The sequence below is a fragment of the Anser anser genome (assembly GCF_964211835.1).
Source record: "Anser anser genome assembly, chromosome: 1".
In the NCBI taxonomy this organism is placed as follows: domain Eukaryota; kingdom Metazoa; phylum Chordata; class Aves; order Anseriformes; family Anatidae; genus Anser; species Anser anser.
This window is the reverse complement of record NC_139720.1, coordinates 84,557,224-84,579,588: the sequence shown is the minus strand read 5'-3', so window position 1 is coordinate 84,579,588 and position 22,365 is coordinate 84,557,224. Positions and strand designations below refer to the sequence as shown.

The window sequence follows — 22,365 nt, the reverse complement described above, 5'->3', positions numbered from 1 at the left end:
GCATTTTGATACGTAATGCATTTTGGAAGAGGTCTGCTAAATCATGCTAGCTAATGCTATTCAGCATTCCAGGAGACAGCCAGGTACCTGTAAATACTTTTAACATTTGTATATTGATATTTTTCCCATAAACTTGGTGTATTTTCTTAAGCTGCAACATATGCTTTAAACTTTCAAACACAGCTTATGGCTCTAGAGATTTCCCATACATACTGCTGTGCTGTCAGCTGCTTGAGGGAGTTCAGGCTCCTGCTCTGCAGTGTGTTGCTGCTGTTGGGAGCAGCCCCACCGCTCCTCCTGGTGTCGTGAGATGTTTGCGATTTGTCTTTTTAAGCCTCTCCTTGGTAAGGATCGCATAGCTCAATTGGTATTTCTTTTTTCCTCCTTTCATTTCTATTAATATGTCTGTGTATATTTCAACCAGGAGGGAAGCAGATCTCTCTTATAGAGAAATGGTAGTGTTTTGTAAGTGCTCAATCTGGTGAATGTAACACATTTAGTGATTAACTCTTTTGTAGTAACATTGAATTGCTGTATTCAGGTGTCAGGTCATTTTTGTCTTTTCTGCTCATTCTGACAATCAACTTTTTGGTGAAAGAGTGCCTTGGAAAAACCCTTTCTTCATGGTAAACCTGGATAAATGTTCTTTCTTCCTTCTCGTGCTCTTAATTCAGCATTTCCTGTCTTTCTTCCCCAACAGCTCAGCAATTCAGTACTGTGATGGGAAGTTAGGTCACATCTGTGACACATGAACAAGTGCCTAGGAAGGCCCCAAGGAGGTGAGAAGCAAAGCTGGAGCATCTGACTCCTAGTACACCAAGGAGACAGCTCCTCTTCTGCAGCCCTTTAGCCTACTTGAAAGGAGGAGGACCAGGTGGGGTACCCACAGCAGGTTGTGGACCAGCTGTGAAGGGTTGGGGGCTGAGGACAGCCCCTTACTAGGTAAAACAATCAAAGGATGACAATTTACACTCAATAGGTTATTGGTGGTAGTTCCCAGGTGGGTTAAGTTAATAGAGTAGCAGCCTAATTAAAAAGTTTCCTGTATCTTGCTTTTCTTCCTGCATGTTTGGGACAGGTCTTCTGGGAGCTGCATGTGGGAAAGTTGCTTGGAAACACTTCCTTCTGTGAGTATGCCGTGGTTTTTTTGTAATGATGTTCCTAAAATGTTGGCTTGTGAAAACACTGAACTCTGACTTGAATGCCTTCCCGTTGTGCAATTCTAGAATGTTTTAGGTATGTTGAAATTCTCAGCTGTAACCTCCTTTTTTTTAATACCTTTTCTGTTTTAAGATGACTTATTCTGTTCCTAATCACCCTCCTGATTTGTGTAGTTTCTGAGTGATGGTCAACGAGACGTTTCTAGCAGAGTTTATAAAGGAAGCGAGTCTTCAATATAAAGGTAAATCAGTGGAAGTTGTGAGAAGGAACTTTGATGGGGGTGGCTTCATCTCTTTGGTCCTAGGGCATGTACAGAAGCAAGCCAAACACTTCTTTGCTTTGGAATTCTCACGTTTAGTTGCTAAATCAACAAAAATATGTATCCTTAGCGTATGCACGAAGATTGAGGCGATTTGTCAAATATTTGCTGTCTTTGGTGGTTACTCTTATCAATTTTGAAATATATGAAGTAAAGTTAGGGTTTAGCTTTCAGTCTTTTCTTGAATATATACTTCTGTAACAAGGTGCCTATCCCCTCTTTCCCATTCCTCTGCAATATTATAGCCACCTTCTTATTAGAAGGCAGACAAGGAGATGCTGAGCTGTTTCTGAGACGAGGGGGGCACTTCTCTGCCTTTCCACTTGCTCACATATTCCCCTGACATGCTGTTCTTCTTCCTGGCTAGCTGGTGATTCTGTGGCTTAGTCTGTTTCTTGCTGATGTTTTAGTTGCTGTAAGATAAAAGGAAAATACATACAAATGCAATAGCTATGGTGTTTTGTTCCCAAGCCTTTGTCTTGAGAATTTTCTAAACATTACTTTGATTCTCTAAGTTTTTGTTTGCATCAGGTTTTCAAGATCTGTGAAGAAAAATGTGATAGAACAGGATGCGACTGGATCCTCAACTTTTCATCGCTTGAAAGGGAGAGTCACCTTATTAGGTCTGGTAATAGGAATGAACCTGAGATGACTAGTGCTACATCAACTTCACTTCCTTCCAGGGAAAGGATAATAAATTGTAACAACAAGAAAAAAATATACAACGTATGTAAACCCTGCTATTTTCCATCTTTAGCAATGGATGAAAATCTTTTTTTCCTCAGAATCCACTGATTTTGTTGGAAGCTTTCACACTTTACTGGCATTTCATTTTCAGAATGCACTGGTTTTTTTTTGTGGTCATCTCCTTAGTCTATGGAAGAGAAAATGCAGGGGAAGGAAGGTGGGATGCAGCAAGTTATCCTGTATTATATAGAAAGAAGTTCTTGAGCTTTCATCTGGTTCTGTTGGTGGGAAATAGGAAGATAGGAAAACAGACTGGATGGGCCTTCAGTAATTGTTATGTGGTGTCACACTGATGCTTCTTCTGTCATTCTTGTAGTGCTTAAGTTCTTCCAGGTAGATCTGGTAACTTTAAGATAAAAGTGCAGATTTTTAGGGGGGAGTTAGGTGCACCCCTACAGAAGAGAAATCAGTAATTACCTCTTCATTGTCAATATTTCCTGAAAAGCTTCAAATTACAAGTGGCTGGTACATCATCAGTTGCTACTCCTTCTATATCAGGAATGTTCTCTTGGGGAAGGAAACTTGAAAACAAAATATTTTTCTGTTAAACGTGTGCTGTCAGAGAATATCAGTTGTACGTAATGTAGGGCATCTCTGTCCATCCCATCTGTGCCCCTCCCCCCTCCGCTTCCTCTTTCGTTTGTTTTTTTTTTCAGAAAACGAGATGATTTTGTTTTTGTTATAATCACGAACAAAGTCTATCAAAGATGTCTTAACATTTTGAAGGTAACCCATTTGGAAATGGAGGACTAAGAAATGCTTTCTTGGGAGACAAAATTTTAAAAGCTATTTTCTGTCCTACTCTCAAACATAGTATAATTTAAATAATAAGAACAACTTTTTATCTTTCAACATTTGGCGAATACTGAGCTTCATCTTTTGTCCTCTGATTTACTACTGGTCTCAAGGTAAGTAGCTCAGGTTTTTGTTTGTGTACACTCAAGCATAAATGATGTATTCTGTACAGTGCCGAGAACAAAGGCTGTCCTTTTTACTGGAAGTGGGCTTGCAAAGCTCTTCAGGTTAAATCCATTGTCCCCACTGTTAACTGGTTATTATGACTGCAGAATGAAAGGCCATACTTTTGCTGTTGCTAGCTACCTAGCCAGTGTAGATAATAGCTTTAGCAATTTGCTGGACACCTATTTGTAACAACTTCAGCATGCTTGTTGTATCTTAATCAGTGTAACTAGTGATAGTGTGTATGTCTACTTATTCTTCAGTTGCATTGCCGAAGAATTTAACTGGATTTAACTTTTACATAAGATAAAAAAACATTCCACAACAACCCCACCTCAAAGAGGTGATACAGCTTTTTCACAAAACCAACTTTGCTGAAAAATCTCTGCATTCAACGTTCTCTCAAAAAAGCCAGAATGCCTCAAAACAGGGATGTTTTCATTCAAAATGGCACTCTGATAATTCATCTAGGCTCTCGTATGGATGTCTGCTTGTCAAATTCCTTCTTCATTCTGTCATACTGTAGACCAGAGTGGAAGCATCACTGAAAATAAAACCATGCCATAAAATGTAGTTCCTGTAATAAAAAGGAAGTGGAAGGATTGTATAAGCACCCTATTGTGAAAATGAACAGTTGCATTTTAGACTAACGATTCATTGATGATTGAAGGCTTTATGGGGCAAACTAAGGAACTAGTAAACTAAGGAAAATATGCTGAAATTTCCTTCAGTGATGTTAAAAAAAAAAAAAAGTAAAAGGCACACTAGTTCTATATCCCAACCCAACATTTTAGTTCTAATGGAATGAGTTTCTCCTTTTCTCGCACCTTCTTCCCCTTTCTTGCACCAGTGCACAAGCATTGGGAAAACCAATAATGTAAAAGAACCTGAAGCCAACTACAAGCTCAGTACTGTTTTGCTTGTTGTTGAATTAAGCCTTCGAATAGAGAAATTCATCAAATTGGTTTCTTCAGCAGTCCTTCTCCTTTTGGTTGGCATTACTGCCCTGCTCAGCAATCAAATGCTTTTTGGTCTGATAGGTCTGACACCTGCAAGCAAAATTTTGAAATCTTCTAGACAAGCCAAAAAGTAGTTCTCAACTCTGTTTGAGGACTTGCCTGTATTTTAACAAACTGTTCATGATGTAATCTATCTTGAAGATTTATGCAGCAAGATCTCAATTTTTAAAAAATGAGGATACTTAGACCTCAAATTTTTGTTTTTCACTTGCCTTCCTTTTTCCTTTTACCCTGTTATCATAGGAAGTGTGCCAGATGGAAAGTATTTCATGTTGTTTTCATCAAATACCTGGCAGATGGAATATAAAATGATGGGTTTCATTCAAGACATGGGCAAGTAGCTCCTCAGAAGTTTTGAATTCCTCTCTTATTCACCATTAAAATAAGGAGCTCAGATCTGGTATTCAAAGTTCTATTCAACACTAGGAAAAATGCAGCAAAATTTTCTGTATTCTTCTGAACACAGTTGCAAAGGTCTTCTACCCGCTGTGACCCTGATGTCACAAATAAGCTGACTTTATTAAATATAGTTTTATAGTTCTCAGGGATAAGATGCCCACAACTTTCGGCATGTGGCCTTGAAATCTTCACTACATAGTTTCTTCCTTTTAGTGTTTTAGGAATCTTGGTGCAGCAAGCACAGCACCTTCATTTCCTTGACCAATCTCTTAAAAATAAATCATTAAGCAGCAGTTCTTGTTTGTCCCTAAGGTAATCAGTAGTGATTTTATTGTAGGAATTTTGATTTGTTATGTAATGATATTTGATGCTGTAGACTTTCATAACAGCGGTAACTTTTGTTATAAATCAGGCCTAGTGCTTTCTTACCTTCTTGGTCTATTAAGTAAACATAATTGTGTTGGTTATGGAATTCTTTCCTGACATCGTTGTGTGGTTCTTTTTAAAGTGCAAATTCTGTACTTTGATTTGAATAACAGGTCCGGTGTTAGAACAGTTTTACTGAATGTTGCAAAGGCAGATAGAGACTTTCTCTTCTTCTTCCACTCTTCTATGGAAGTGGTCAGGAGAAAGCTTTGTCTAAGAGCTCTCAGCTCACAATCACACGACCAAGAACACTGAAGACGTTAATGCTGGTGTTGTGGATAGCATGCCTAAAACTGGTAAGTGTTCCAGCAGGAACACACCACAGACCTCTGTAAATGCATTTAGGCCTCACTTGTAAACTGGCAAAGCAGGCAGTTTTTCAGAGCAGACTATCCCCAAATTGTCTAACGAGCTGCTGCAGGTGTTGGTGGAGCAGCTCCATGTGGTACCTCTGTGTCTAACTGACCCAGAGTGCTAAGACTGAGTGAGCTCCCAAGCCCAGCAGTTCCCTTTCCCTTCCTCCCTGGTGCTGTGGAGGGACATTGCAGCTAGACAGCTGCTCTGGCTGTGAAGACGAACATGATAGTGTTTTGTCTGTGAAAGGTTTAAAACACCATCTAGGCCCTAGTGAGAGAGGAAGGACAGCACCTGCTCACAGCCTGTGGACAGATGTGTAGTCATTGTTTACTCCCTGCCCTTGTGATGGCAGAATTTGATTTTCGACTGCACTTTGGGAGCCATGAGCTAGTCAGCTGGGCAATAACTTTTCCTTCTGTTACAGAATGACGTTGGAGAATGACTTCCTTTGGTTTTACAGTGGATCAGTGGACAGCGTGCAAAAGGAAGGTGGGCATCACAGAGAAGTACCTCTTCCCACAGTGTGACATGGGAAAGAGTGGGCCAATAAAAAGCTTACGTGAGAGGGGCACCGCTGTTGGCTGTGCTGCTCTCTGTGCTCGGCTGGGCTGCGATTCTGATTTCCATGTTGTGTAGAAACAATGCATGACTCTTCTGTCAGAGATGGATGGCTTCCATCAGCTCAAGGATGTATTTCTGTAGGTCCTCCCTCTTCCTGGTGGAGCCTCTGCGTCTCTCCTCCAGTCATCTTTTGCTTGTGGGTTTTTCTAATACCTGGAAAGAAATCCTGAACAATTCATTGTCTGCTTTCTCTTATTTGGCCTAAAGGGTGTATACTTGGGCATTGTGCATTTATATTGTATGTCAGAATAAGAGACTCCAAGTAGCAGCGAACACCAAAGAGTCATTGTTGCTAAGGTGACTGAAACAAGCAAAATAATTAAAATCCTTCTTTTCTCAATCTGGAAAAATCAACCCCATAGCTGCTTTTGTTCTTAGTGAGGCTTGGAGATGTCCCATGATTTTACACATTATCTTTCTGTGAATGGGACACCTGGTCTTAATTTTGAGAGGTTAAGGTGATGGATGTCTCAAATGGGACTGTATGTTCCGTAAAGCCTGGCATTTTAGGCTGTTTGTGTCTGGTTTAGGGGGCAGCTAAAATAAATGCTAATTAACTTTCTCATTCTTGCAGTTAGAAAATACTCTTTACTTCTTAGCTGTTTCAAATAAGGCATTTGTTCAAAATAACAGAGGGTGGATGGACAAGTTCTGCAAAGTTCAGTCATCCTCTGCCGTCACGGAGTGCCGCTGTCCTGGAAGTACACTGTCAATGGTATGCATAAGCTTTTAATTTTGTGCTGTTAATAGGAAAACACAATGCTTCCAGTGAAGTATTGTTTATATTATCATTCTCCTCCTGTGTTCTGTGTTTAAAAAAAACATGCTGGCATTGGGTGTTGTCATATATTAATGTATAACAATACAGATAGTATGGGAGTGGAGTATGTTGGTGGCAGGAGCGAGGGGAGGGGGATTGACCTGCAATGATAATTGTTGACAGGTGTCAACACATTGAGGTCTCGAACAAACCAGTTTGAGTATTGGTTGGAAGGGGATCTTGTATCCTTGAAACTAAATGTGGCTGTCTTGGGTGCCAAAAATCAAAATGCTCTAACTCATCTCATCAAAATGAACAGGTACATTCCTTTTCACGGACAATTTTCATTAGCTTCATGACATTTGCCATCAGTGTTTCAGCAGTGTATGTCTCCATGGCAGCAAAATAAATGTCTAATTGTATGAAGCCTCTAAACTAGAGCCTTAGACTACCTTTGGGTGTCAGGCTTTCAGAGACCATTAGCTGCATGCTTTTCTTTTTCTTTGAATGGTTTCGTGTTAGCATGCTGTTTCTGTACTTGCTGAGTGAGATTTCTAGGAAAGTGACTGCTGGTCATTCCCAAGTTGTTACTGCTGTCTGCGCAAGTCAATACTGCTTTACTGAGTCAGAAGGGAGCACCATTAGTATGAAGATATTCCTGGAAACTGGCAGCGAGACCAAGGAACCCCTGAGCTTACTACTCAGTGGGGTGGTACACATACTGACAACACTGAAAAGGCTGAGGTGCTTGATGATACTGCCATGGATTCTTCCAGGAACGTAACTTCCATGTTTCCAGGTCCCTGTGACTAGTTGCACCTCAAAGGTATACCTTCAAGCATGCTGAAAAGCTTGCTAATGTCATTGCAAGGCTTGCATGGGGCTTTGAGCAACCTGGTCTAGTGGGAGGTGTCTCTACCCATGGCAGTGGGGTTGGAACTGGATGATCCTTAAGGTCCGTTCCAACCCAAACCATTCTGTGATACTTTCTGTCATTTTTGGAAGGTGATGGCAAGGGAGAGGTTCCTTGTTGCTGAAGATAGGTAAGCCTCACTCTCGTCTTCAAAAAAGCATCCTGCAAGACCCATGTTCATGCACACAAGGTCAAGGTGCGCAAGGACAAGGTGACTGGGAACAGTCAGCCCAGATTTAACCACAAAGGCAAGTTGTAGCTGACTGCAGATTGTTTTTATGATGAGATGATGGATTAGGTGGGTAAAAGGAAAGAAGTGCATATTGTTTGCCTTAATTTCAGGATGTCTTTTGACATGCTTTCCTATTGCATCCTGATAGCCAAATTGCTGAGATGTGAACTGTTTAAGTAGACAAACAGGTGACTACAATTGTGTGGACCAGTGGGCTCAAGGAGTTGTAATCGAGGCAAATTCGAGCTGGCAGTCAGTTTCTAGTGCTGTGTGTCAGGCACATCCTGGGATCAATCCCATTTAATGTTTTCATTAATGACCTGGAGAATGAGACCACATGCATACTTGGCTAACTGCAAACTGAGAGCAGCACTCAATATACTGGAGGGCAAAGTTACATCTTCATGAAAGAGCCAAGTTTCTGGTTATGTCTGTCACCCTTTTGAGAGAAGAATCAGAAGATGCAGAAAATGGCAGCTGGTCAGTGCCATTCAGGTTGTCTGTGTGGAGAAAAAAAATAAGGCAGTGGCAAGTTAGCTGTGTGGATGTGTTTTTTTTCTCCTTTTTTCAGAAGGCTCACAATGATGATTAGAAGGCTTTCTCAACTCTGCAAAGACTATTGAAATTAGAAATTTAAGAAGTTTTCTCAGACTCGTATAAAGTTCGGTTGTAGTTCTCAAAAGACTCGAAGACAAATTCACAATGCTCCCCAAGTTAATGGGGAGGCTGAGAATGACTAGGGGTAAGATAGTTAGGGGTTGTTTAACAGAGGTAGGGAGGGGAGGGAAGTGAGAAAGCATGGCACAGTGGAGCAAAAGATGTGAATTGTAAATGAGCTTATCCAACAGAGGTTTGGTCAGACCTTTGTAAGGTAAGGAAGAGCTTTTTTCTTTCTTCAGTCCGTGGCCTGGTGTTCATGGCCTAATATCTACAGCTAGAGAAAAGTCTACCTGCCCGCAGGCGTATATCGAAAAGAACTGAACCCTCAGAGGCTGCAGCAGAAACACATTTCCTATTTTCTTCTTTGTTTTTTTCCTTCTTAGTAGCATTCTGTGAGATGGGAATTTTTTTGCCTTAATGCCTGCCATCCTGATTGTGAAGATATCTTTTATAATATTACTGTCAGTGTGATTGTAAGAGAACAAATTATATTTTTGATAGATTTTGCCTTAAAATATTCCCAGTTTCTATCTTCTATTTGCTGTTCCTGGAGAATAATTTGCCGGAATATCATTGAACAAAGACATCCTAACTCATTATAATTGCTCTGAAGCAACATGCTTGAGGGGGGCTCTGGGGAAATCTGAAAGATGTACAGTACATGGATATGTAGGAAATCACAAGAAAAATGTAGTTCTGGGCACCAATTAATGCAGACTAATTGATTATGCTTTAGTTGACCTTGATTACCCATTAGAGAGTGTCAAATGGAAAGTCAATATGAATGACAAAATGTAAAAGTGCATGTTACTGTAAATCAGGTGCATTAGTGACATCTGTTGAGAATTCAAAATGTTGCTCTAGAAAAATGTTCAGGATTTTAGTGCTTTCCTCTCAGATAATCTCTCTATGCTGTATATCAGACTCATGATGACAAAGTGTCTCTGGCAGGGATACAGACCACATCTTGAAAGGCAATTAGACTCAAGGAGTATTTTTGTCTAATTTTTTTGATCACATGTTGGGTGTGCCTGTTGAACAGAATAGGTCTCCCATAACACACAATGGTATTTCTGGGGTGCATGGTGCTCAGTGACACTTTGCAGACACGTGGCAGTTAGTATCAAACTGAGGGCAGTCTGACCTTTTTGTTTCAGTTTAGCTGTAATATAGTAAAGTTCTGTTGGCCACTTTCAAGTTCTTACACAAAGAATCGATATCCAAAAGCAGGAGATTAGAGGGCATGATAAATGAAACCGGGCAGAAAAATGCTTACTGGTACTTCGTAACGTACTCAATGGGTGTCATTTCTCCCAAGTTCACACCTCCGCAAAGAGTGGAGGGAGTTGGTGAACTGAAGTATATTAGCTAACACAACAGGAAGAAGAGAAACTATTTTCCAAACGGCCCTGGCAGTCAGTCTCCAAGTTCTCACAGTCTTGTATTTCTTCAGGTAGCCAAGTGCATAGTGTTGCACCCCTGAAAGGTGTATGGAATCGGTATGAAGGAAGACAAACATCAAATTTGTTTGTCATACCTTTGGCTGTGCTTTGTGATACTGAAAACAAGCCATGCTATTAGGAAGATGATCACAGCAGTATGGCTAAGTTGTACATTTCTTGAAACGTTACAAATGAAATGTGCCCCCCTCTTTAATATCTGCACAAAGTTGCTATTATCTAAATACATAATTATGTCAGCATTTGAAGTTTTAGATAGAAGTTAGTTGATGCTTTTGACGCCTTCGGGGAATTTTGCCAAGAGTTGTATTTAGCCTTGGGCAAACAGGGAACTAAAGTGACAGTGACCTTCCTGTAGACTACTGTTATATTTGAACTGTAAATCCTGGATAGTTATCAATTTCTGTAATGGAACTCTCCAAGACTCTTATTCATAAGAAGAGGCAATGAGAAAGGGGGAGAATTGTTATAAGTAATAAAAAAGAATCCTCCGTGCACCAAAGATTAAGGGTCAACTTCTGCTTTTCTCAAACAAGTCATTTTCTATTCCCGCCCCCACCCCACCCCCCCAAAACAACAACAAAACAATTTTTATACCGTATCTGTTCATCTTAAAGAAAAAAATCATCAGTGGCTTTACATTCTTAACATCTTCCTTGCTTGTGGACTAATGAAGTACAAGTCTCTACTGCTACTATCTAAAAGCAGTTTCACAGAATATACATTTTGAAATTGTACTTTTATTTACAATGGCTTATATTGAAACAGCTCAGGTATTCAGCGCTGGGGGGGGTCTAGTAAAGCATAGCATTGAAATCTTGGTCAGTTGTTTTGTGTCTGCGAAATGTGAAAATAGCAAAGTAGTGAACAATTTCCTTATTTTTAAATGACCTCAAATATTTAAAAGAGTTAATTTGATTATGCTTGCGTTATAAGCAGATTCAGCAGTATGATATATTGCTTACATGGAAATGCCATTTCAATTAATTTTGGCAGTCAGATAGCTATCATAAGGAAATAATATGCATTTTCATATCTGGTTTGTTCAACATGTTTAAAAATCTGTGTACAAGGATTTAAATAACTGGAGCTTGATTAAAAGTTCATCTTGCTTCAGATGCCTTTTCTAACGCTAATTAATATATAGGTGTCCTCCTGTCAGTATCCTGGAGGGAACATCCTATCAGGAAAATTCAGCAAGCATGTACCTATTTTGCCAGTACAGCAAACCTACACATTGCATAGAGTCCACTTTTGAAGCATCATGGATAATTGATTGAGATGGATTCCTAGTGCATAGTGCCCATTCACATAAATTATTTCCTCTTCCTTCTAGAAGTTTTAAATTTATTGGGAAGGAAAAAACCTAATCAGGAAATACTTCAGTAAATCTGTCTAATGTTCCTTCACGTTTGCTAGACACAAAAATAAAAATAGAAAACAAAGCTGGCATGCTATACTGGTAAATTTAATTACTCATTTATCAAAATATATAAAAACAGATTGACAAGCCCGTTCACATCCTAAAATTCTGCTTTAATCTCTTATGTTCTTTGGATAAATAATAAATACTCTGCAACACCTTCATAAATCAATTGCGTAAATTACTCCAGTAACACCCTGTTAGCTGTTTTATGATTAAATGGTTGTTTTTCTTTCAAACCGCAGATATTTTTTTTCCTATGGCTATATTAATAGAAATGAATGTTTGGTGCACAAAGAAGCTAGGATGATAAGTATGTCATAATAAACAATTACCAAGTAAATATTTAGTTTAACATAAACAAAACATAAGAATTACTGTTATCTTCAAAGCTGCTTATACAATTGGTGTTAAAAAGGCAATTAGCATCACTTTTTCGTAGCACCAAACTACAGATAATGGTTATAGCTAGATTCTTCTATTCTGCTTATTCTTATTGGTACATGTATGTATCAGAAATAATGTTGGACTAGTAGAAGAAGAGAGAGTATTTGTTGCTTGGAAAAACTCATTCTGTCCTCAGGAATCAAATCTAACTATAGCCACATTCTTTGTCCAAAAATATTTTTGTTCTTTGTCATATGACGTATGCATTACTTTAAATATAGTTTTACTTGATGAGAGATAAATGTCCTAAGCATTGCTATGTTTCTAAAAATTTCTAGCTTCTAAAACATTTGACTTGTTAACAAAATGGTAAATACTATGTCACATTGTATTGCAATTGCTACTTTAATGTGCATTAGTACTATTCTGGAACCAAAGAATGTATTTCTGACAGGATGTCATAGTGAAACTTACTTTAACTTTTCTTCATGTTTAGAAGTCATTTTAATAATGAATTGTTGACACCCAGGATTTTTCTGTCTGTTCAACTTTTGAACTCGATAATGAAATCTTAATTTTATATACATGGAGGAGTGTGTGTATATGTATATGTGGATATTTAATTGATACTTTCCATCTCAACTGTAGTTAGAGTAAAGCCTTAATGCCTTTAGTTTTTCTGGGTTTACTCTGTGTAGTACATAGCTGCTTAACTCAAGGGGAAAAAAAACAGCAAAACACCACAATTGCTGTTAGTATTCCCTGACTGCGTATGATCCTGGGTTGGTTCAGAGGAGCTTGTGTGCCATGTTGAGTAGTGAGGATAAGCTGATAAGCTTTCCAGCTGTTCTGGTACAAAATATTTGTGCAAAACAGTTTCATTCTTTCTTCTGTGACAAGAACATCATCTTCCTACTGCAATCCATTTAGTTTATCGTAGAGAAAGTTAAAAGGTAACTCGATCATCATGTTCTGAAAGTATCTACACAAGAAGAATGTTTTTGACAGTAGAGGGCTCTTTAATCTATCAGGCAAAAGCATTAAGGAATTTCCAGTCATGAAGCTAGACAAATTCAAATGGAAAATAAGGTGCAACTTCTATATATTTTTTTAAGCAATTAAAAACAAAGGCAATTAAGGATTGGAGTCATTTATCAAGCGAGGTCTTGCACTCTTCATATTGTATTTGCAAGGTGGCTGGATGGCTTCCAAAAGGTGTACTGTAATTTTAACCACAAGGTTATGTGTTTGATGCAGACATGTCTGAGTGAGGCTCAATGGAAGGAGGTTGAACTACTGGTTCTCAGTTGTTGCTTCTAGCCTGCAAATATTAATCTTTCTTTCAAATTGCTCTTGACAGGTACTGTCATGAGCTTTTCCATGCACTCAAGTCCTGAGGCAAAACCCACTGAAGACTTCCTGACATCAATGGGCTTTGGATCTAATCCACAGACAGCTAGTTTCTTTTGGAAAACGTTGAGTGAAATGTAAGTGAGAAGTTCTATACAAGTATTACTGTAGCAACCAAAGTATATTTATAGCACTGGTGTTGTGAAGATGAAAGAATCGAAGGAAAAATGCATATCGGAGGAAACAAAGTCATCTTTACCCTATCCTGTAGTCTCTCAAATTCAGCATGAAGGGTAATTTGTGTTTCTAAGCATTAAAAGCTGTCTTTTCAATATGCTGTAAAGGAACAAATGCATGCTTGTCTTTTGACTACCAGACCTTCACCGGATTAATCATGGCATGTTGCCTTCCCAGTCACATTAAGTATTTTGTCTGTTTGCCATTTTGAATATGTAACTGGTGAAATCTGCCAGTGAAGGTCAACACAATTGTTATATCCCAATTAAGATTTATTTTCTAGACTTAGAAACGTACCAGGCCCTTACATAGGAGGATGACTTCCATTTAAAAAAAAAAAAAAATAGTATTCACAAATATCTGTGTGTGTCCAGACTATACGCATTTAAAAATAGTGGCATTGAGTCTGAAGGACGCTTTGTAAGCAGGCATAAAGTTTCTGATCACAGTATTACCAGATGCAAGCTTGTTCTCCCAGGCCAAAATTGCGGGTTTTGTGGATCTGGTAAGGCTGAAATGCAAGAGATAGTAATTCATGCTTGGCACCACCAGCCAAAGCTGAACTTGTACTAATCACTAGGAATTATGTGAAAACGAGTAGAAAGAAAAGGCAGAATCCCTGCAGAACACCATGAAGTTTTGAATCCCTGAGCAATAGTATGCGCTGCTGTATGTAGACACTTGAAGCTAAATCATTGTCCTTCATGCCTTCACAACTTTGTAGCATCACGTCAAAGTTCTTATAAAATTAATTTTGTATACATTCAAAATATCTTGCTTATCCACCCAACATCTGTCACATTAAACTATTTCATGTTGTTTGCTATAGGTGGTGGTCTTGAAGCTCACTTTTCCTTATATTCACTGATCACTTTTCTAGAAAGTCATTTACTCTCTTACGCTTGTATTCTTTCTTATGCCACATCTGCGAGAATCTTACTACGTGTGGGATTCATCTGATCAAATGCACTTATTTGGAATGTAGACACCTAGGTTTCATTTACAGCAAATCAGCTGAAGGAGGCACTTCAGTGACGCAATTCATCTAATTCCGAAGTCGATGCAGCGGTGATGCAGTTTGATCCTGAATGGTAGGTTTCTTTTGCCTTGAGCTCTGTGATTTTCAGCAGTTGGGGTTACACAAGTCTGTGCCAAGGCTGATAAAAATCAGCCTTGCAACACCAACAGCTGTCTCCATATCCTGTGCCAGTGGGAATATTCCTATGCACCTTCATTCTCTGAGGAAAAGAAGTTTTGCATAGCTGAAAGCACTGAAGCCACTGGCAGCAGAGGTCCATTAAAAGGGACCTGTTTCTCAGTAATAATGATGAATTGCAATAGTTGATCACGTTCTTTCTATACTCTGCTGAAAGAATAAGCAATTTAGTTCTCACAGTCAAAGGTCTCACTGAGTTTTCTTAATATTCCTGTCTTGTAAATGCACTTTTTAGTCATGTTTTCACTGTGTCTATAGGTGTCTTCTTCAGGGGGCAGAAATTCACCACTTCATAAAATGCTTTTTTTATGATGTTCCTAAGACTGCAATACTTTTGTTCGTATGCCATGCTAGTGTTTGTAAAATAACTTATCAGAGTTCTAATTTCAGAAACTATAGAAGAAGTGATCTTTTTAGCCTGAGAAAAATAAGCCATCTTTGACTGACTTCTCCAAAAGCAACTCTTTTTGCTGCAACACCAGGAAGTAGTTTGATTGTTTATAAAATATAATGTCCAGAGAAAACCCCTCCCTGTCTTTCTTTTTCTTAGCAAAAACAAAACAAAAAAAAACTTACAAGCAGGTCACCCCAATCACACTGTGAAATAATTTTGTCTTGTCTACTTGTTACCGCTTAAGTTTTTTTCACTGATTTCACAGTTCTATTCCTTGTATCTCCTCCCTGCATGATACCTTATGGTCTGCTCCAATTTATTTATTTAGATTTTATGCGCAGGGTTAAATTATAACTCTTTGATACAAAGCATCTCATTTTCCAGGACACCCCACAGATATTACCAATTACACTGGAATACAAAAGGTTTCCATCCAAGCAAATAATTTTTTCCAGTAAAGAATACAAGATATCTCACCTCTGAAAAGGCATTTTTTTTTGATGTTGTTTCTCTCGTAACTGTGAATGACCTGTGAGGCCCATCTGGTCTTTCCACAAATGAGAGAAAGAAAGAAAACCCTTCAAGGATAAAGTATAATTTATTGTATGAGAAAACAATTTTAAATTAGAAAAGGAAAATGTTTGATTTTATACCACTGTGTGTCTGATTTGAATCACTCGCAGCTTGTAGTATTACACCCTCTTAAAATGTTATATTGCATAATATCTATGTGGAAAGTATAAAAACCTTTCTCACCAGTAAGCAATTGCATATGGTCTGAAAATTAATCCCTCACTACCAGAATACATAAATAGAAAGCCAGATTTGTTAGTAGGCTCCAGCTGCTTTGTGCTTGTCAGACAGTGCAAAATAACCATAGACCCAGATTAAATGTTCAGCTAAAGTGGGTTTAAGGCTGTTTTCCATTACCAAAGCAGTGGAAAGCAACTGGAGGGGGCTCATGAATCTGGCCTGTTCTGGAACCTGACACCGCATCCTGTGTTGTACAACAATGCTAATAGTCTAGCTAGGATGCTTCGATACTTTCCAATTGCTGACTGCTGCTATATCCTCGTGAGCTGAGAACCTGTCATTATACGAATGCTAGATGGAAGAATAAAGAGGAGCTTTATAGTGTGAAGCGTCTAACACACTTGTAACTTTCCACGTGGTGGAAGTGTTATGTTCTTGGGATGTTTAGAGGAACAATGTAGTGCAGTTCTGATAATGGTCAGATTCTAACATAAATATACATAGCTTTATTGGATTTTGGGAATTGAGAAGTTGTGTTCATGTTTTGCCAGTGTTGCCTTGTCCTGATCTGTTTTACGTGTTTCGAAGTAGACTCGATTTTATAAGGTCATTTAGTAACTTACAGCTGAGATATCAGGATCTCTTTAATGATTTATTTAGTTTATGTATCATACTTTGTATGACTCTAGTACTTGTAGCTCCTTTCCAAAGTCTTCACTCTTCGCAGATCATTTTTCACAGAATCATAGAATAGCTTGGGTTGGAAGGCATCTAATCTAGTACCAGCCCCCTTGCCATGGGCAGGCACACATTCCAGTAGATTGCATAGCACAAAGCCCCATCCAACCTGGCCTTGCGTGCTTATAGGGATGAGGCATCCATGATTTCTTTGGGCAGCCTGTTCCAGTGCCTCACCACCCTCTGAGCGAAGAATTTCCTCCAAACATCTGATCTAAATCTCTCTCTTAGTTTAAAACCATTCCCCCTTGTCCTGTCATTATCTGCCTGAGCAAAAAGTTGCTTTCCATCTTTTTTATAAGATGATTTTTATATATGAACTATCTATAAGGAGTGGTAGAAGAAAGCTTAACAGATGGAGCATTATTTTTTCCCTAACAGACAGAAATTACTTTTGGATTTCTTTCCAAACCTTCCACAGTAACAACTGATGTAGAGATTATATAGGCATGGAGCATATCACCTACAGCAATGTAAATTTCTGAATCAGGGATGTTTAAGCTAAGAATATCCAAGCTGTAACACTGGTGCACCAGCACTCAGGAAACTCTCCAAGCCAGCTGTCCAGCTAACAAATTATGTGCAGTATGCTGGGGATAGTCTGTATCAAGGTCTTGAGTTCAACACATTGTCTTCCCCCTTCTCCGATGGATTAGGCTGTCAGTGTTCAATGTCAGATTCCGTATGATGCTGTGTGGCCTTGGGTCAGACTTCTGTGAAAAACAGCAAAATGGTAAGAAAGACTTGTGCAGAGCTTCATCCGGGGCTCCCACACACTTGGGGGCTGCATTTATGGACCATGGGCTTGAGTTTTCTAGAGCTATGTTGGAGTCATGCCTGTGCACAAAAGTAATAAAATTATTAAATGCAATATTGTTGTCCTTTTCATCAGTGGATCTTTCCTATATATTTTACAGTAGATCCCAGAAGGAGAAAGGATTATAATTTTGCTCAGAGCGAGCACATAAAATCTCTCTTTTTGACTGTTCTATATAACAAATTCTTGTATATGTGTAGCAAGAAATGTATCATCTATTATCTTAGTTCAGCTTTCTATTCTCAAATTTTAGGTGACCCCTGTAAATGATTTGATTTCGGTAATTGGTTAGAGAGCCTATAACTTGAGGAACTGTTTATGAGCAATGGAGAGTAAGATGCTGATTTGCTTGGACTATACTGCCTTTTTACATCTTTTAATTTCTCTAAGTACATACTAAATTGCTTTATTGTACCCTGAGCTGTTAGGCATTTTCTACAGGAATTATTGGGTTAATTTTAGGGCCTACACCAATCATACTTCTTGTCTCTCATTTTCTTAAGTTCTGCAAAATGGAAAAATAAATTTTCCAGGAGGATTTTCTTCGTTAATAAGGCAGTCAGCCCATTTTAATAGTCATACAATGGTAAATCCACAGTAGTAAGGCTAGAAACAGAACAGAATCTCCTGCCTGACTCTGACCTCTGCTTCCAAAGCAGCCTCACAGGATGAAGAATTCATGCACAAGACATTTTAATCAGGTTAATGCATTGTAAAGAATTAATAACTTAGTCGTTTCTCAGGTACTTTTCAGCTTACTGTTATGGATATCAGAAGTTACTGGAAAAAATACGATCCTCTCCCATAGGGGAAAAAATCTTGTTTTTTACCTGTCTCCTTTGAGAAAAGACTTGGGTATTCTGTAATTCACTAGCTCTTTCAAGGTGTGTTATCTGTCCTGCCCTGTGGGCTTGATTCTGGTATCATTTACATTGGTTTTGAACAGAAATATGTTCAGCAAGATGATAAGTTATTCCACCAGTAAATCAGGTCACCGTAAAAATCTGAATCAGTCTGCATTGTATGCTTAGTGTTCAGGCTGCACGTTTCTTTCATTAGCACTCCCCTTTCCTTTTCTAGAGAGACCTGCTTTTGATTTACAGGAGTAACCTTCTGTCCTGTGCCAGGTTAGCCTTTGAGCTATTACTTTTTCATTTTTAGCCTTGGGCCAGTTGTTTGTAACCTTTCTGTCTTGCATCAGTGGTATTCAGCTTCTTGTAGTTTACAGCAATCATGTAGCAATGACCTTATAAACTTTCTGTACCTTTCTCCTCCTTGAGTGTTCAAATCCGCACCTCGTGTGGCAGTGTATTGTTCAGCTACTTGCGTGGCGCTCGGTATTCAGCAAGCCCAGGTTCTGCTTCAGCAGTCTCTGGCCTTTTTCACTTTGGTTTCTAAAACTGCATTGGGACCCACTTTACTGAGGCAGCTCTCTTAAACGTGTTTGTTTGTGGGCTGTGCTCATGCTATTTCTGTATTGAAATGTTACAACCTTTTTAAGAATGTCACCAGTCTTCAAAGGGATTTTCACCCTTTTTTCATTTCAAGCTTTTTGTGAACCCTTTCAGGTAGGGGAAAGGTGAAAGTTGCTATCAGTTGGGTTTTGTTTGTTTGTTTTAAATGAATAAATTAGTAAATGGACTCAATCCTAATAGAAGAAAGCCGCAACAAACTGGATTTTTCTTCTATGCTTGTTTCATACATACTCAGTTTCACAGCTTTTACCATCGCTGTGTTAACTTCAGATGGTATCTGCTTCAGGTTTCTCCTTTCCTAGCTGATGATAAATGGACTCAAATATCAGGGAGATGCTCAGCACCTGCTGGACTGACACCATATGCTTCTGTCTTGAAGAAACAGACTTGTTCTCAGCAGAAGGAGACATCAAGTTGATCCATAGAGGAAGGCCATGTGAATGCATCTGTATTGCCTGGCATGCGTAGGTATAAGGACTTGTGCGTTTTGTCCAAGAAATCTGTCAGGGATCCATCACACTGCTAGCAGGACTGTGAATTATAAGCAGCATATAAAGCTGGTGGAAGACGACAACATGATGAATGCACTCTCTTGGTTTTACCACTTTCTTAAATCTAGATTTCCTAATAAGGAATAATAGAAGAAAACAGCATTGCAATGACTTTTTAGCTTAGGTGTTACATAAACAATTCACGTTAAAAGCTAGTTCAAAGTTTTTAAGTACATATCTATAAAATTATGAGGTAAATTATATTATTAGATGCTTTATAAAGTGTAAACAAAGCCTTGAAAATCTGCTTGTCTCAAATCTATACTGAAATCATGTTGCAGTTGAATTTGATGAGGTTTTTGTTTCTGTTGTGCTTTTCAAAAGATGATCTGGATATGATCTCAAATCTTGGAATTTTACTTTATAGTTCAAAATGGTATCCTCTAAATTTCTCACTGTAGAAAAGCTTTTAAATGACACCAGATTGTAGTTGAGCTGTAGATTTCAGGAAGTACTTATTAAGGTATCTGCAGTGTGTTAGGTCTACAAAATCAACTTACAACTTTAGAGATCCATTATTTCCGTTTGGGTTTTCCAAAAAAAAAAATCTTAACCGAAGAATCTTTTTGTTCAGTTGCTGACTTTAAGGATACTCTAGGCTTAAAAATCCTGAACAGAACATTCTTCAACTGATGAAAAATGGCTTGATTATTTTAATCTATTTGCACAAAATATGAATGTCCTTATTTCACTCCTCCTTTCGTAACATTTTTACTGCAGTGCATTTACATTTAGTAGTTAGAGTGAATGTTTACTCTCATGAATTCATGACACTTGACTTAACATTTCTTTGTTGTAATTTTGTTGCAGACTTCTGTATGCCTCAGTGTATTTTCTCTAACTGTTAGCAAAATCTACTGACATTTTGCTTCATATTGGAAAATTTGAAGGGAGGGAAGGACATTGTCATTTTCACATTGCTTTGAATAGTTGATAGTGTGAAGCAAAAGACTGAAATTTTCTTTGGTTCTTGTTTTGCGATATTCTCATTAATATATGTTGTTTTATTTTTCATCAATTGTCATTCTTTGCAAATGGCCTTCTTGTGTATTCATTGCCTGTTCTATGTTTTTTATTAAAAAAAAAAACACTTGATATACATCCAGTCATATTAAAAGAATTGGAATCAAATGATTAATGAGTGTAAGTATTTCCAGTCTGGAGGACTAAGTCTGCAGTATACATGGATCTGAATTTCAGGGTGTGGTGCAATGCATACAGAAGAAATCAACATTTTGTAGCAGAAGCTTTTCCAGTAATTCCTAATTAAACTATGGCTTTTCTGATGTTACATGGAAATTATGACTAAGCTTCAAAAGTAGGGATGGCAAACCAAAGCACCTGTGCAATACCTTTGGAAGAAAAAAAAAAAAGAAACGCCTTAAACATACATCAATATCTATATGTATATATATACTATATGGGATTATATATGTATGGGATAGTATATATTTTTTAATTTTGATTAAAATCTTTGTAATCCCATCAAAAAGCTATTATTAGGCTTGTTACGATGATACACTTCTAAAACCTGTAGCATTGATAGAAATGGACCCAGACTATGCTCCTTTGTTTCTTAAAGTCATAGTCGTTTGTCCCCCTCACAGTAAGTCAAACACGATTGTGGTAAATCATGAGAGATCTTCACCGGGAGGAGAAGGACATGGTGTTGAGGACATGAATTTCTTCCTACTTACTTTAGGATCTGGTGGGACCTATGTTATGTTTTCCAGAATGGTACAGTTTTGTTTTTTTCATTGATCTGCAGTTCCACCTCACTTGTCCTACATGGTATGTTTTACTTACATTGAATGTACATTCTTTAGTATCCCTAAAACTGCTTTTACCTAGTGTCCCAACCCCTCTTTCTTTTAACGACCAGTAACTGACCAATGAAGAATGTATCTAGCTGAGGGTTTGTGATTTCATGCTGTGCTAGTACTTTTAAGGCCTTTGTGATTACTCAACACTGCGCTTTCCTAGCCTGCATTTTTATTCTAGGGTCATAGTTCAGTCTGCATGGAAAGACTACTTATTTCTACTATCTGTTAATTACAGATAAGCATCAAAATTACTATAACAGCAGGCATTATACAACTCAATTGCTCAAAGCTAAGATAAAAACTAAAACAGATGAGATAACATTTGCCTTGCCATTAAACAATTGCCCACACAGCTAAACAAGTTAAAATAAAAGCTTCAGGCAAGCCAATCCAAGTGAAACCTGACAATTCCTAAGCCTGAGACCTTGCAGAGTTGATGCACTCCATGAATCCTGGTGCTAACAGTAATATTATATTTACTGTGCTTACAGGCTATAATGGAGCATGAAAAGGAATGGATGTGCTGTCGGTAATTAGAAAATTCAGTTGTGGAATATTACGTAGTCTTGTCTACAGCTCTTTCAATGCGGGAAAGGTGCAATTCATCATTCAGAGTAGAAGGATTGGCACCTGCTTAACTAATCAAGCTTCTACATTTTCAAATAGGGATGCTTTTCTGTTTCATGAAAATATGTAAGATGTCAAATATATCTAGTGTGTAGGGTACGTGTTCTCATCTAGAACATTTCCATGAACTGATTTGTTTAATTTGATAGACCATATCAATTTATTATTTTTTTAAAGTTTAAACAGTATTTTTGCAATAATAGCACAGAATTTTCTGTTGCTTTAGGAAAAAAAAATCACTTCTAAATGAAGAAAACTGATTGCTTTAATAACTTTTGACAATATTTATTAAAGATAAAAGACCTTTCTGAATATTTGGAAAATTCAGAGAATTGCTGTGAGTTGGCTTGTTTTATTAGCAAATTAACTACAATTTGCTCAGGCAGTCCATCTGAAACAGATGAAGCTAAACCCAGCACAACCCCATAGTTCTGTTGTTGTGCCTGGTGTGTGATGTCTGTTCCCCACCACCTGATAAGAGAAGGGACTCACAGTGGTGCAGCCTTCCGCATCCAGGGCCTTAATAATCACATGAAAATA

At 38.2% G+C, this 22,365-nt stretch overlaps 1 protein-coding gene across 8 annotated transcripts; it reads left to right on the top strand.

Moving 5' to 3' along the window:
* The first annotated feature begins 1,007 nt into the window (after window positions 1–1,007).
* LOC310882950 (uncharacterized protein) lies at window positions 1,008–21,261 on the top strand. 8 transcript variants are annotated; one of them, XR_014573236.1, is made up of 7 exons: window positions 1,008–1,127; window positions 2,012–2,103; window positions 5,813–5,877; window positions 6,643–6,724; window positions 13,205–13,331; window positions 14,438–14,522; window positions 19,111–21,256. XR_014573236.1 is itself a non-coding variant. In XM_083802464.1 (6 exons), the coding sequence occupies exons 1-5, from the start codon at window positions 1,095–1,097 to the stop codon at window positions 14,478–14,480; spliced, it is 360 nt and encodes a 119-aa protein (XP_083658590.1). In that variant the 5' UTR covers window positions 1,080–1,094; the 3' UTR covers window positions 14,481–14,522; window positions 19,127–21,261. The 8 variants fall into 8 exon arrangements, 2 of the variants coding, with proteins under 2 accessions (XP_083658590.1, XP_083658589.1); XM_083802464.1 differs by lacking the exon at window positions 6,643–6,724 and having other exon boundaries at window positions 1,080–1,127; window positions 19,127–21,261; XM_083802463.1 differs by lacking the exon at window positions 6,643–6,724 and having other exon boundaries at window positions 1,080–1,127; window positions 19,111–21,254.
* Window positions 21,262–22,365: the final 1,104 nt, after the last annotated feature.

What these genes read in the sequence shown, in the direction of transcription:
- LOC310882950 (XM_083802464.1), top strand. Translation starts at nt 1,095, where the DNA reads ATGTGGGAAAGTTGCTTGGAAACACTTCCTTCT. An exon ending in AGGGAGAGTCACCTTATTAG is followed by an intron (nt 2,104 to 5,812) that starts GTCTGGTAATAG and finishes CTTCTGTTACAG; the next exon opens with AATGACGTTGGAGAATGACT. An exon ending in GGACAGCGTGCAAAAGGAAG is followed by an intron (nt 5,878 to 13,204) that starts GTGGGCATCACA and finishes TGCTCTTGACAG; the next exon opens with GTACTGTCATGAGCTTTTCC.